Source organism: Fomitiporia mediterranea, assembly GCF_000271605.1.
Source record: "Fomitiporia mediterranea MF3/22 unplaced genomic scaffold FOMMEscaffold_5, whole genome shotgun sequence".
NCBI classification, from domain to species: domain Eukaryota; kingdom Fungi; phylum Basidiomycota; class Agaricomycetes; order Hymenochaetales; family Hymenochaetaceae; genus Fomitiporia; species Fomitiporia mediterranea.
This window is the reverse complement of record NW_006760390.1, coordinates 2150333-2162346: the sequence shown is the minus strand read 5'-3', so window position 1 is coordinate 2162346 and position 12014 is coordinate 2150333. Positions and strand designations below refer to the sequence as shown.

The 12014-nt window shown below is 49.6% G+C and overlaps 5 protein-coding genes across 5 annotated transcripts; 2 read left to right on the top strand and 3 right to left on the bottom strand.

Annotated features, from left to right (window-relative positions):
* The first annotated feature begins 562 nt into the window (after positions 1-562).
* Positions 563-2029, top strand: FOMMEDRAFT_106647 (NADH-cytochrome b5 reductase). Its single transcript, XM_007265701.1, has 6 exons — positions 563-880; positions 951-1032; positions 1093-1249; positions 1313-1755; positions 1818-1878; positions 1941-2029. The coding sequence occupies exons 1-6, from the start codon at positions 592-594 to the stop codon at positions 1953-1955; spliced, it is 1047 nt and encodes a 348-aa protein (XP_007265763.1). The 5' UTR covers positions 563-591; the 3' UTR covers positions 1956-2029.
* Positions 2030-2366: 337 nt separating this feature from the next.
* FOMMEDRAFT_155281 (uncharacterized protein) lies at positions 2367-4094 on the bottom strand (the record flags this gene model as incomplete). Its single annotated transcript, XM_007265700.1, has 1 exon — positions 2367-4094. The coding sequence occupies one exon, from the start codon at positions 4092-4094 to the stop codon at positions 2367-2369; it is 1728 nt and encodes a 575-aa protein (XP_007265762.1).
* A 243-nt stretch (positions 4095-4337) lies between these two features.
* On the bottom strand, positions 4338-6770 carry FOMMEDRAFT_155280 (uncharacterized protein; the record flags this gene model as incomplete). The annotated part of the gene is made up of 3 exons (XM_007265699.1): positions 4338-4646; positions 4747-6577; positions 6640-6770. 3 exons carry the CDS (start codon positions 6768-6770, stop codon positions 4338-4340), a joined length of 2271 nt encoding a protein of 756 aa, XP_007265761.1.
* Positions 6771-7012: 242 nt separating this feature from the next.
* On the top strand, positions 7013-8676 carry FOMMEDRAFT_106643 (uncharacterized protein). Its single transcript, XM_007265698.1, has 7 exons — positions 7013-7214; positions 7274-7405; positions 7460-7515; positions 7563-7653; positions 7709-7888; positions 7967-8027; positions 8123-8676. The coding sequence occupies exons 2-7, from the start codon at positions 7397-7399 to the stop codon at positions 8548-8550; spliced, it is 825 nt and encodes a 274-aa protein (XP_007265760.1). The 5' UTR covers positions 7013-7214; positions 7274-7396; the 3' UTR covers positions 8551-8676.
* Positions 8677-8706: 30 nt separating this feature from the next.
* On the bottom strand, positions 8707-11732 carry FOMMEDRAFT_155278 (uncharacterized protein; the record flags this gene model as incomplete). The annotated part of the gene is made up of 6 exons (XM_007265697.1): positions 8707-8752; positions 8823-8945; positions 9011-10682; positions 10738-10995; positions 11057-11512; positions 11579-11732. 6 exons carry the CDS (start codon positions 11730-11732, stop codon positions 8707-8709), a joined length of 2709 nt encoding a protein of 902 aa, XP_007265759.1.
* Positions 11733-12014: the final 282 nt, after the last annotated feature.

Genomic DNA, 12014 nt, shown 5'->3' with positions numbered 1-12014 from the left:
ATTGTATATCGCAATGCGTCCTACATGCGAAAATGCTGCACCTGTGAATCGTGATAGATCTACTTAGTATGACCGAATAGTCTGCGGCCAGTGCAAGTCACCGGACAGGCATGGAGGCCGAAAGTCGTGCAGCATTACGTGCCTGGTCATAACCGACAAACTATCTGGGTGCCTTATACCCGTTGGATTGAATAAATCGTTGATAAGCTCCGTGAATTCATGCAGACTTTAATCAATTAATTGAAGTAGGTAGGTTTAGGGTGATGGAGAAGCAGAACCACAGTTGTAATCACGAGTACATGCGTTTGTCGGGCGGAAGCCAGTCTAAGTAATTTTTAGGTTTCACAGAGTACGCAACGTGTGCCATACAGAGGTTCCTCGATGTTTATAAGTAATTGCAGATACGGAGGCTTCAGCAACAAACAAGGCCAACGTCAAAAGCGCTGATTATTTAGATTACATAATAAAGGGTGGACGCGACTCGAAATTGTGAATTTCTTTCGGAAACGCGTCCAACTGCAAGTCGAACGAGCAGAGTTCCGGTTATTCCGCGTTTTCCTCGCGTACGTTCTCAGAGAGAGACGCCGTCGCATGCCGTCCGCACCACAGCTCCTCTTTCTCTTTTCCTTCGTCTCCACTTTCGCCGTTCTCTATCTCGGCACTTCAGCCCTTGGCTCCTACCTCAGGTCAAACGGCTGGGACATCAACGATCTCATCCTCATCGGTCTCCAGAAAAAGGACTTTACCACGGAATCTCCTCCAAAGATGCTTTCCTTCACGGACGTCATCAACACTATCAAGGCAGACCAGAGTGCTCAAGCTGCTGCTGCCGTTGGCCTTCTTACAATTGTCTTTATCCTCTCTAAGCTCCTCAAATCAAGTAAGTACACGCTTGTAAACATGTCCACGGGCGCAAGCACTGACTATCTCTAACTTTTCCCCCTGTCCAGAAAAGAAGCCAGTTTTAAATCCTCAAGAGTGGAAGGAATTTCCGTTGGTTGCTAAGTTCACCGTATCACCGAATACAGCATTGTACGTGTCCCGTAAAGTCAATATCATAACATTCCGATCCTCACAAGTATTTTATTTCAGGTATCGTTTCGGTTTGCCTTCGCCTGACGATGTTCTAGGGCTCCCCATTGGTCAGCATATCTCTGTGCAGGCTGAGATAAATGGAAAGAACATCATGCGTTCGTATACACCAACCAGCAGTGACGATGACGTTGGACATTTCGACCTCCTTGTTAAGGCCCGTTGACTAATTCTCCTTTCGTAAACCCAAGAACTGTACTTACCGAATATTTTATTTCAGTCCTACGAGAAGGGAAACATTTCCAAGTATCTTTCTTTGATAAAAATCGGTGATAATGTCCGTGTCAGAGGACCAAAGGGTCAATTCAAGTACCACCCGACCCTAACTCGCGAAATCGGTATGATTGCTGGAGGAACGGGTATCACGCCTATGCTTCAAATTATCCGAGCAGCGCTCAAGAACCCGAACGACCGTACGAAGATTTCACTCATTTACGCGAACGTCAACGTGGAGGATATTCTGCTGCGTACGGAGCTGGATGAATTGGCTGAGAAACACAATGATCGTTTCAAGGTGTACTATGTCCTTAACAACCCTCCTCCGAACTGGAAGGGTGGTGTTGGCTTCGTGACTAAAGACCAGATTGAGCGTCACCTTCCGCCGAGCAGCCATGATATCAAGGTTCTCCTCTGCGGACCCCCGCCGATGATTACTGCAATGAAGTCAGTCCTTCATCAATCTCGTTTTATGGTGTTTTTGCTGACCATGATTTTCTTAAACTTAGGAAACACCTAGACGATCTGAAGTACCCGGCACCCAGGACTGTCAGCAAGCTTGAGGATCAGGTTAGTGACTGCAAAACTGCATTAATCCATGATCTCTGTTTATTAATTACATTTATTATTAGGTCTTCCTGTTCTGAGGATGCCGTAGTCATCTTTCAACAACACTTATTTTGCTAGAAAACGTAGATCGGATCTCTTTGGTATTTAGATGATTTAGTGGAATAATGCATAGTATTGTGTTTCGAAATATGAGTTAGATCGGTGAACAGATTGGTGCTTCTACAGTCTATTACAAAATCGAATTTCCACTTTGAAAATCGTATCCAAGAAAGTATTACAAGAAGAATTCCGGAATTTCCTTGTCGGAATCAGATGTAACAGATGCAATAGGTGAGATGACGAAATTCGTCAATGAGGGCATGAAGAAGTCATAACGGACAAACAGATGCATGGACATGGGAATTCGAAATTGCACAGGACATTCAAATTCAAAACGGAAAAGCGGAAAAGATCGATATATCGTGTATATCAAGCTAGAGTAAATAGACTCACTTCTTCTTACCCTTCTTATTCTTCCTGCCCTTTCCACCACCCGCAGCTGCCGTAGCAGGAGCAGCTACCGGTTCTTCCACGGGTAACGGCAACAAACGCGATCGTCCACTCGTAAGTACAGCAGGGTCGACATATTCATTCGGATCGAACTTGGAGTACGATTTGTTACTCGCAATACTCTGTCTTGACGCTGACCTCCTTAGTGCTGATGAGGATGCCGAAGGCTCCATTGGTCCTGGCTCGTCCGCTGGGGCGAGGATAGATACACGACGACTTGGAGTTTGATTTGCGGAAGGGCTACGCATCCCGAGTGGATCTAGGCTTCGTTTTGGCGGAGCAGGTGTACCGCGATCGCGTGGGAGGTTGCGTCGCGCAGCGGGAGGAGTCGTTAGTGTATCCTGCGATACATCAGACGCAACGACTTCGTATTCATCTGCATCTTCTGGATGAGGGTCCAACCTTCTAGAGAAAGGACTTCCAAGTCCAGAAGGTGGCAGGCCAGACAGCGACGGATGTCGAGGTGTACCCATTGACGGTGTTGGCATACCATTGGTGTTTCCATTGGGCGTATAGATGCCTCCACGCGTACGAGACACATCGCTCCGTGCGCTCTGCGAGCGGACCACTGCCGGCGGTGGTACATTCTCTAAATTCGCACGAACAGACCGATCCGAGGTCGCTCGTCCAGACCGCGCAAATGATGGTGCAGTTGACAAAGGCAGTGGCACACCCGATGGATCCACCACGTCGCCAAAACCAACCCGCGAACCTCGTCTAGAAGAATTCGCCCGCGAAGGTTGGAACGTCACCGGATCGGGAATGACTGGACTCGAGCCTCTTCGGGATAACGACGATCCTGGTCGAATTATCTCTGGTTCCAACCCTATACGTGGGGAAGTAAGATCTGGTCCGCGTACAGGACGCGGAGAGCGTTCCGTTCGATTATCTCCCCACGCAGAGCGCGTATCCCAATCCGATGCGGCTCGACTGTGAAACCCTGCATTCGGCCCACTGAACGACAATCTAGGAGATCTCGATGCCGAACTTCCCGATCTAACTCGACCAGCGTCGTAGAATCCTCCGGATTTCTCGCTCGTCGACCTTGCGAGGACAGGTAGAGCCCCGGATACGCTCATGTTTGGACTTGTTATAGGTACTGGTAACGGGCTGACTGGAATTGACGTAGATTGTGGTACAAAGCCTGGCGGCGCACCGTCGGGCATCGGCGAGCTCGGCATGAAGCCAACTGGTGCACCAGGTATTTGATCAGAGGAATCTACAACAAATCCGGGAGGCGCTCCTGGAGGTGCGGCAGGAGACGCGGAAAGGAAACCAGGGGGAGCAGGGGACCCGGGTACAAACCCAGGAGGAGCAGGAGAACCAGGAATGAAGCCAGGTGGAGGTCCAGGAGAAATATCCGGACGGTCAGGAACAAACCCAGGTGGTGCATCAGGTGGTGCAAGTGACGGAGCTTGCACAGCAGGTGAAGGCATGAACCCTGGCGGAGCGCCCTCAGGCGCAGATGGGGAATGTGGCTGGAAACCAGGTGGGAGACCGTCGTGAGTAGGCATCGTTGGCGTAGGCACAAACCCTCTCGGCAAGTTTTCAGTTGAGCCAGGTATCACTGGGGACGTAGAATTAGGAACAAATCCATCTGGAAATCCTGGCACAACTACGGGAGAGGGGGGTGCGTGCACAGGCATTGAATGACTATACGACGACATTCTAGGACTAATATGGTCTCGCGGCATATTTGATGTTCTCGATTGCAAGGAGTTAGAACGAGACTAATACAAAATAAAAACAAAATAGTTCAGTATTCGACAATACAACAGAAAGCAGAATAAGGACATAGGGATAAACAAAGAGCAGGTAGAAAAGATGTCGCAAGGTTATAGAGAAAGAGAGCATGATGATAGTCCATGGAGTAGATAAAACCAAAAATAAAAAGAGAGATGAAAGAAAGCTCATACAGCTTGAGTAATAGTGATCTCCGGCGTCTGGACTCCGGTAGCGGTGGGCGGTCTGCTTCTTCTGTACTCAGATGCTGGCGTCATATTTCTACTCCTCGATGGGCGTGGCGTGCCACCAGGGCCTCCAATGGGGCCTCCGATATCTGAACCTGAAGCAACGGAGTTGATGCGTGGGCGTGTATATGCCGGCTGATCATAGTTGTCGGCACCAAGAGACGGTGCGAGAGGTGCCGGGGTAGTCAGTCTCGAAGGCCTGGGCGGTCCGAAACCTGAACGTGTCGATCGAGGTGAGAAAGCAGCTCCCTATTCAATAATCATGGTAATGTAGGCAGTGATGAATAAAAACAGAATGCAAATAATGAGGAGGGAAGACAACATAAAGAACTCAATAAGAATGACGCACCAAGTCTGGACGTACAGGTGGTTCTTCAACCATGACAGGTTCAGGAGAAATGTAAGCATCACCACGTCTGCTTGACCTGGAACGTGGAGTTCCAGGATACATGGCGCCCTCCGCTTGACGCATGCTTCCACTCGGGCTTGCATAGCGTGGGTCGTGTTCTGGAATGGCGCTCAGTCGATTATCCCGCATCAAAGTTTGTCTTCCGTCTGGAGGTGATACGAGTGAAAAAGCACCAGTCGCTATAGAGTCATCGGAATCCGCGACACTCTTCTGGTAACGATGCCTTCGACTGGGACGAGACTGTTCCTGAGGTAGCCCATAGTCTCGTGTGATTGGGCTCCTTTCTCTCTGAGGCAGCACTGCAGGTTCAGCAGGCGGCAAATTTGACGCGTTCGGTAAAGGCGAATCGTACGAACGTGGAGTGGGTGGAGCTTGGCCCAGTTCATGAGGTGGTGGAAGTCGAATCGATCCATCCAAACCCTGTGAAGGGATATAACCGTCTGGCGGGATGTGTATTGGCGGGTGAGCGGGCGACCTTGGCCGATTCGGCATGGAAATCGGAGGGACATCATTTGGGTCCGGGTTGAAGTCCGGTTCCGGCATGCGCACTGGTGTCGTGTGGTTTACCTGGGATATCTCCTCAGCCGGAAGGGGAGACGTGATCGGATTGACAGGCATCTCATCGACAATGGAAGCGACATCCGGTGCATTGGATGGATTGACTGCGACATTCCTATCCATCTCGGGACCGTGTCGTCGTCCTCGACCGAGACGCGAGAGACCATTGAGTATCGAATTGCGCGGACCACGGGATGAAGCTTCGCCTGGTACGGATCGCGTTCGCGGAGGGATGCCTGTCGGAGTGCGAGGTGTCGGCCGACTGCGTTGCACTCGCGGGTCTGCTGTCCCTTGGGGATTTGGAACATATTGCATAGGGTGTCTCCCATCTTCGCGGTAATCGTTCGTGTACCGATCGTCGTCAATAATTGTCCGCCCGTCGTAAGTCTGCTCGTCGTAAGGCCGGCCATTCTCGTACAACTCGCGATCGCGATCATAATAGTCTCTTCCATACGCTCGGTCATCATAGTAGGCGTTCTCCATGCCTTCTTGCAGGCCTTGCTGTCGGCCTATTCGTCTTCCCTCCTCTCTAGCCTTCTGGATTAGGGACTCAATCTCATATTTCTTTGCTAGTCGTCTAGCCTTGGCAGCCTCGTCCTCTGCTTTATCCTTTTCTTTGTCTGTCTGTGCAATCATGTCATTCGCACGTGCGATCTGCTGCTGGGCGGTCTCGAGCTGAAGCTTATACAATCGAAGTTCTTCATTTATACGAGAAGCTTCGGCCTGTGCCTGCAGGCGTGCCTGATTTATGACTTTCCAACGATCGTTCGCCTCTTGGACGCGCCGTTCTGCTTCATTGGCGCGCAGGTTCTCCGACTCGAGACGGTCGTGTGCTCTCCGTAGCATGGCGAGGGCCTCTCTCGAGTCGGTGCCCTCTGCTTTGAGAAGAAGGCGAAGCACCTCCCGGGCGCTGGAGTGACTCCGTGTGCGTCGGGATGAGTGACCATGGGAAGGAGAGTGCGAGTGTGAGTGTGAATGCGAGAGACCATGCGAGGACGTCCTACGCCTGGAGAGGGCCTGCGAGGGGCTGGCTGGCACCTCGTCGGATGGCGTTGTTACAATGTCATTGTAATACTCATCAGCGGTGTTGCCTGCTAAACGAGGATCTACCCCGATGCTGCCAGGTGGTAAGTTGCCTGGCGGCTTTATGGGGAGTGGAGGGGCAGAGTGACCACCTAGAGAGTCTCTGTCTGTGAAGTCATCGTATACAGAGCTGAGGGATATGAAGAGAGATGAGAAGGCTAGAAGCGAGGCGGGAGATATGAACAAGCGTACGCTGGAGCGGATTCGTCTGCTAGTTCTACAACTGGAGCCTCACGTACTTGATCAGTGACGCGAGAACGTCTCGAACCGCGCGAGCCTCGTGAACCGCTGCCCGACATTCGATCCTCCGGCTGCTCAGGCATACAAACACAGCGAGCAAATTAGTTAAAAATTGTGCGCTTGCAATTAGGGAGATAACAGACCGAGATGGACTAAGAGGAACACGCGCAGGCCAGGCTCACGAGAGCACTTCTCATGGACCAGCACAGGCTCAACGTGTTGGCTGCATGCACCCCTCAACAGAGTTTGTTTGTGTACCATGCACCGAACATGCCCGAAGCCAAACACGTGCTCATTTGTCATCTGCAGAGTTGATCGACAGTCATCGTCCACACTTCCTCACTGGTCCTTAATGGTCCTTGGTGGCCACAGTAATGCAACATAGATCCTTCAGCAGCATAGCCAGGCACTCGGGACGGGTATGAAATCTGCTTTGACTTTGACGTTTCTGTTTCTTCTCCTGTCATGTGTGTCCACGTGAGGGTGACAAACCTCTGAGATACTGGCGTGCTTCCTGACACTTTCTGGCAAGTTTCTGCTCTTTATCCGTCAATCCCGCATCATCAAATTATTCATTGATTCAAAGCAATTATGAGCACTACATCTTCCCTTAGTATAAAAGCAAAAATCTTCTCCCCTCTAACCACCAGAGCCACTCTCTTCTCATCCTTTTTCTAGACCGCCTTCGTAGCCCTTATCTCCAGTATCAATGTCTAAGGTGAGCTCGGCCGGAAAATATCAAATGTATCCATTACTTAAATATCGCTTCCAGCCAGTTCTGTACACTTTTGGGGGTTCAGTCTGGGCTGCTGTTCCGGAGCTTGCCATGTAAGGAGCCCTTCTAAGAGTCGTTTTATTCACTGACGATCATTCAGTCGTGAGCTGGGATATTTCCCGGACGGTATCGAAATCAAGATTATAAACCTCCTGAAGGGAGAGAACTTCAATCCCTCATTCGTCAAGGTCGTAAGTACCTAACTTCAATTAACGAAATAATACAATGAAGTATAATAACTCGCAGAATCCAAATGCAACTCTCCCGACTCTCACTGCAGACGGCAAAGTGTATACCAACACAACAGACGTCATCTCATACCTTGTCGAGCACGCCCCAAAGTCAGTAAAGAAGGCTTCGGACAATGATATCGTGAAACGTATTCATGAAGATGACATTGATCCTAACTTTGCCCTTCTCCTTTCTGTAAGTCTACCTCGTTCGATTCAAATCTCCGTCCGTGTCACCTCAACGTAAATCTGAAAATTTACGATCTGCTTACAGCGAAACGATGAAGAGAAGAAAGCTCGCGCTTCTGGTCTCGTACTATCGTTCTTGTCAGGCCGTAGGTTCCCGTGATCCATCTTATTGAAATGAAGCTCTGATACTGATCTCCCTATCCTTCCCTTCCTTACCACATTCTTCCCTTCACCACACTAGGCCAAGATGCACTACACAAACACGCCTCAACACCCGAAGCATCCGAGTTCAGCGACTTCTACAAAGGCAAAATCGAAGGTAACGGCGGGCTCCTCGCACTATACTCCGACAAAGCACCCGATCATGCAAAGCAAAAGTTTTTCGAAACGTCCACTCAGCATTGGGAGAACCTTCGCACCTTCATTCTCAATTCACTGCCGAGTTACCTCCCGGATGAGACGGCCTTCTTCGGTGGTGACGTTCCAGGTGAAGCGGACTTCCATGGCGGTGCTTGGTTATCTCGTATCGTAGCTACTGTTGGTGGTAAAGACGTCGATGCACTCGAGAGCGAGCTTAAGCAACCTGTCCCTCCGAAGGTTGTTGAATATTGGAAAGCGTGGAGTGTGCGTGAGAGTTGGAAGTCTGTCTACGCTGAGGGTTTGCATTAAACGTACCAGATTTTCGTTAACGCGGTACAGACCAAGTGTATAAGTAGACACGTAGACATGTAGATGAATTGTCCGGAATCCATAATTTACATGTAATGCATCGAAGACATAAAAAAGTTGTACCAACGATTAATTGTCCGTGTCAAGGATCAAGAGTCACGAAGTGAGATTGCACGGAAGGACAGCAAAGTCCATTACAGATCTAAAACGTCATGAATAATAAGCATAGTTTTGTTAAAAACCTTTATTCGATGATTAATGAGACAACATACCTAAGACTAATAGATTCTCCAGTCTCTACATCAGTCAATATTAATCCATCAATGGTATGTACACCAGGTAAAATCGCCAAGAAACGCATGGTTACAGATTGGCACGTCGACGGGCCAAGAGGCCTAATTTTCACAAAAAGCATAAACTATTAGTTGTGCGCAGAATCAGAAGGACATAAAAGACTCACCCGATTCGTACCTTACTCTCCAGAGCCATAAATGCAGGAGGAGCAGGTTTCCACAAATCCATCGCCGCCGTTGAGCCAGCAGCAAGTGCAAACTGCGAATCCCGCTTCTCATCTCTCCGTCTTCGTCTATCTAAAAGCGTCGCCTCAAGCGTCCTTACATACGCCGACTGATTAAATACAAATATCTCAAGCGAGAACTCTTCGAGTGGGTGTATAACTCGTTGTCTCGTCGTTGTTTTGAGTGATGCTTCTTCCTCTGGGGAGATTGGTGGGATGAGGTTTATTGATACGACAAAGTCTTTGTTTCCTTGTCCAAGACTAACGTTCCCTGGGCCTCTGAAAGAACCGGGTAACGCACGGTCGTCCGCTCCAGGATGAGCTCTGGGAGTCATGGGGGGTGCAGGGGTAATAGGCATCCCAGGCAACGCAAATCGTTCTCTCCTTGCATCAACACCCATCCCAACGGTACCCATCTGACCGAGCGAAGGTGTCACGGAATTCGGACGCGGTGTCATAGGTTGATTACCATACGACGGGAACGCAGGAGTTTGAGGGAAAGGGTATGTTGTACCCGCTGTAGTAGGTGGTGGACTAAGGTTCTTATTCGGAGTTTGCGGTCCATTGGGAAGGGGAGGTAAAGGTGGGCTGAGATGGCCTGGTGTGGATAAGGGCGTACTCCCTACAGTCCAAGGCTTCATACCCAATTTCCCTAATGGTGAAGGTATTCGACTACCTGACGGACTGGTGCTCAATGACATCGGACGTTGTGGTGTGAGGAGCTGTGGACTAGGAGACACTGTCGGCCCAGCAAACGTATGTCGTTTCGGGCCAGCAACAGTATCCACCCGTGCAGTCGCTACCGCCGACGCTTGTTCTTGGGCTTGTTGAGCTCGTGGACTCGCGATGGGGAAAGGAGAAGGTGGGATCGGAACAGCATTCTGGCCAGCGTCTGACATCGACTCGGGAGGAGGCATCGATTGTCTTCGAGGATCCAAGTCGAGTTTGCAGTTCCATCGTGAAAGAAATGGCGAGGTAAGATACGTGAGCTTGTCCGTTTTAACCATAGAAACATAGTTCGCTCCAGGAACCGAAAAGGGTCGTCCGATGATATTGAAAGACACCACCTTTTGGAAGTCATCCTGATCTCCCATTTGTGAAAGTTCGAATTCCGGGAAACGAAGGAATGTGACCGTGTACAAGAGGTAATACTGCTCTGCAGGTCGAATAAGGAGCGGAAAGACTTTGGTGGGATCCGAGAAACCTTCCTCTCCCCAACCAATCAACCTAACCTTCGTAATCTCGTTCTTCAAATAAACCTCAACAGTATCAACAGAGAATCCAGCTCCCGAATCAACTGGGTTCTCGATTTCGATGCTGAGAACGACAGTACTCTCGTCACTTCCCGTTTCTTGTTCATCATCTACACCCTCAGGCAAAAATAACTGAGGAACCAGAATGGTTCGCATTCGTACGTGGAATCCAGATGCGAGACCAAGTGTCTTGCGGAAAGACTTGCGTAGGACGGGAAGGGATCGCGAAGAAGGACCCTGTTTCTGTTTGGCTGGTGAAGCTGGAGTAATGGGTGGCAAGGAGTACGAACGACGAGCTGATGCACCTAAGCGACTTGTCGGCAGGTATAAGTCATCTACTTCTTCCGAGCCAAACATGACTTCTAACACCTCAATAAGCACAGATGCCAGAATATATAGATTGCGATTTACACCCACCAGTCGACAGTCCTTCAAGCAGGTTAACCTCTTCCAGATATCCACGTTCCACCCGCCTGTCATCACTTGAACTGCTTTCCTGAGAGACATCAACTTTCTTAGGAGGCGTCTGATCTACGAGAGGAGGCAGTTGACCAGCTGCTTTGATGAGTTCGACCAAAGTGCGTCTCTGAGGAGTCGGAGAAATAGGTTTATCGCGTAAAGTGATGGAAGTAGTTAAGCATAACAGAGGATCACTGAATTCAGTCCTGAGATAAACTGAAACACCACATAAAGTGTTAATCTAATGCCACAGACGTAGGAGAAAGACAATACGTACCAACGGGTAAAGATATCCTGTAAACAGCTATCCAACATTTCTCACTACTCGATCGAAGAAGGCGAAACGAGTCCGTATCATCAGACGATTCCTCGCCCCAGATTATAGACTTCAGCGGTGTACCCTCCGAATAAACATACTTTTTGTCCGTCTCGCTCGTCGATGGTTTCGGGCTCGGAGTCTGCGGCGGGAAGATAGGAAGTGGAATACCCAGGCCTTTTGTTATTTTCGGTGTCTGTCCAGGGCTACTGGTAGAGCGTGACGGAGGAGCAGGTAACCGAGGGCCAAATGGATCGTCTGACGGTGTAGGTGGTATGTACGTGGCTTCTAGCGAGACTTGCAAATGATTTAGGAACGACAAAAGGACGGGCGGAGGTGCTTTCGGATCGGGAGACAACAAGCCAGCAGAAGCATCGTGCTGAAAGCGTACAACGAGAAAGAAATCCAACTTCTCATCTAAAGGAAGAACGGCGGCCGTCAGAAAATAATATTGACATGTTATATTGGCGTTATGCAGCGCACCAAAGAAAGCCTGCTTCCTCTCCCCAACAGCACGCGAGTGTTTTATCCATTCGTCTACAGAAGCATCTCCCGTCTGCTCGGGAAGCTCCAGAACGCCATCTGGAACGGTTAGGTCCAGCGTGCAGTCGTTGAAGATCTGCTCTGCATCTGCCATTCGACGCTATTAGCTTGAGGTCATTGATTATAGCCTACTTGCATAGCGCGGCGCGTTTTGCAATTATTGACACCAGACGCGTCGGCTGTTTGTTCCGAACAAACACTGAAACAGATTTATCCTCGCTCTACTTTCGCTTTCTTCTCAGAATTATATGCGCGTTGCTACTTGTCATGTTTGACCCTTCAACGTTACCACGACGAGCAGGCCAGCTGCTTCTCATCACGGACAGAGTCGAAGCACCAGCCGAGTCCATAATTCTGGTCGTTCTAGCGTCGCATT

Bases quoted from the DNA above. Each gene is read 5' to 3' on its own strand.
- FOMMEDRAFT_106647 (XM_007265701.1), top strand. From the start codon at position 592: ATGCCGTCCGCACCACAGCTCCTCTTTCTCTTTTCCTTCGTCTCCACT. The intron at 881-950 runs GTAAGTACACGC...CCCCCTGTCCAG, and splicing joins CTCTAAGCTCCTCAAATCAA to AAAAGAAGCCAGTTTTAAAT. The intron at 1,250-1,312 runs GCCCGTTGACTA...ATTTTATTTCAG, and splicing joins ATTTCGACCTCCTTGTTAAG to TCCTACGAGAAGGGAAACAT.
- FOMMEDRAFT_106643 (XM_007265698.1), top strand. The intron at 7,654-7,708 runs GTAAGTACCTAA...AATAACTCGCAG, and splicing joins ATCCCTCATTCGTCAAGGTC to AATCCAAATGCAACTCTCCC. The intron at 7,889-7,966 runs GTAAGTCTACCT...ATCTGCTTACAG, and splicing joins ACTTTGCCCTTCTCCTTTCT to CGAAACGATGAAGAGAAGAA.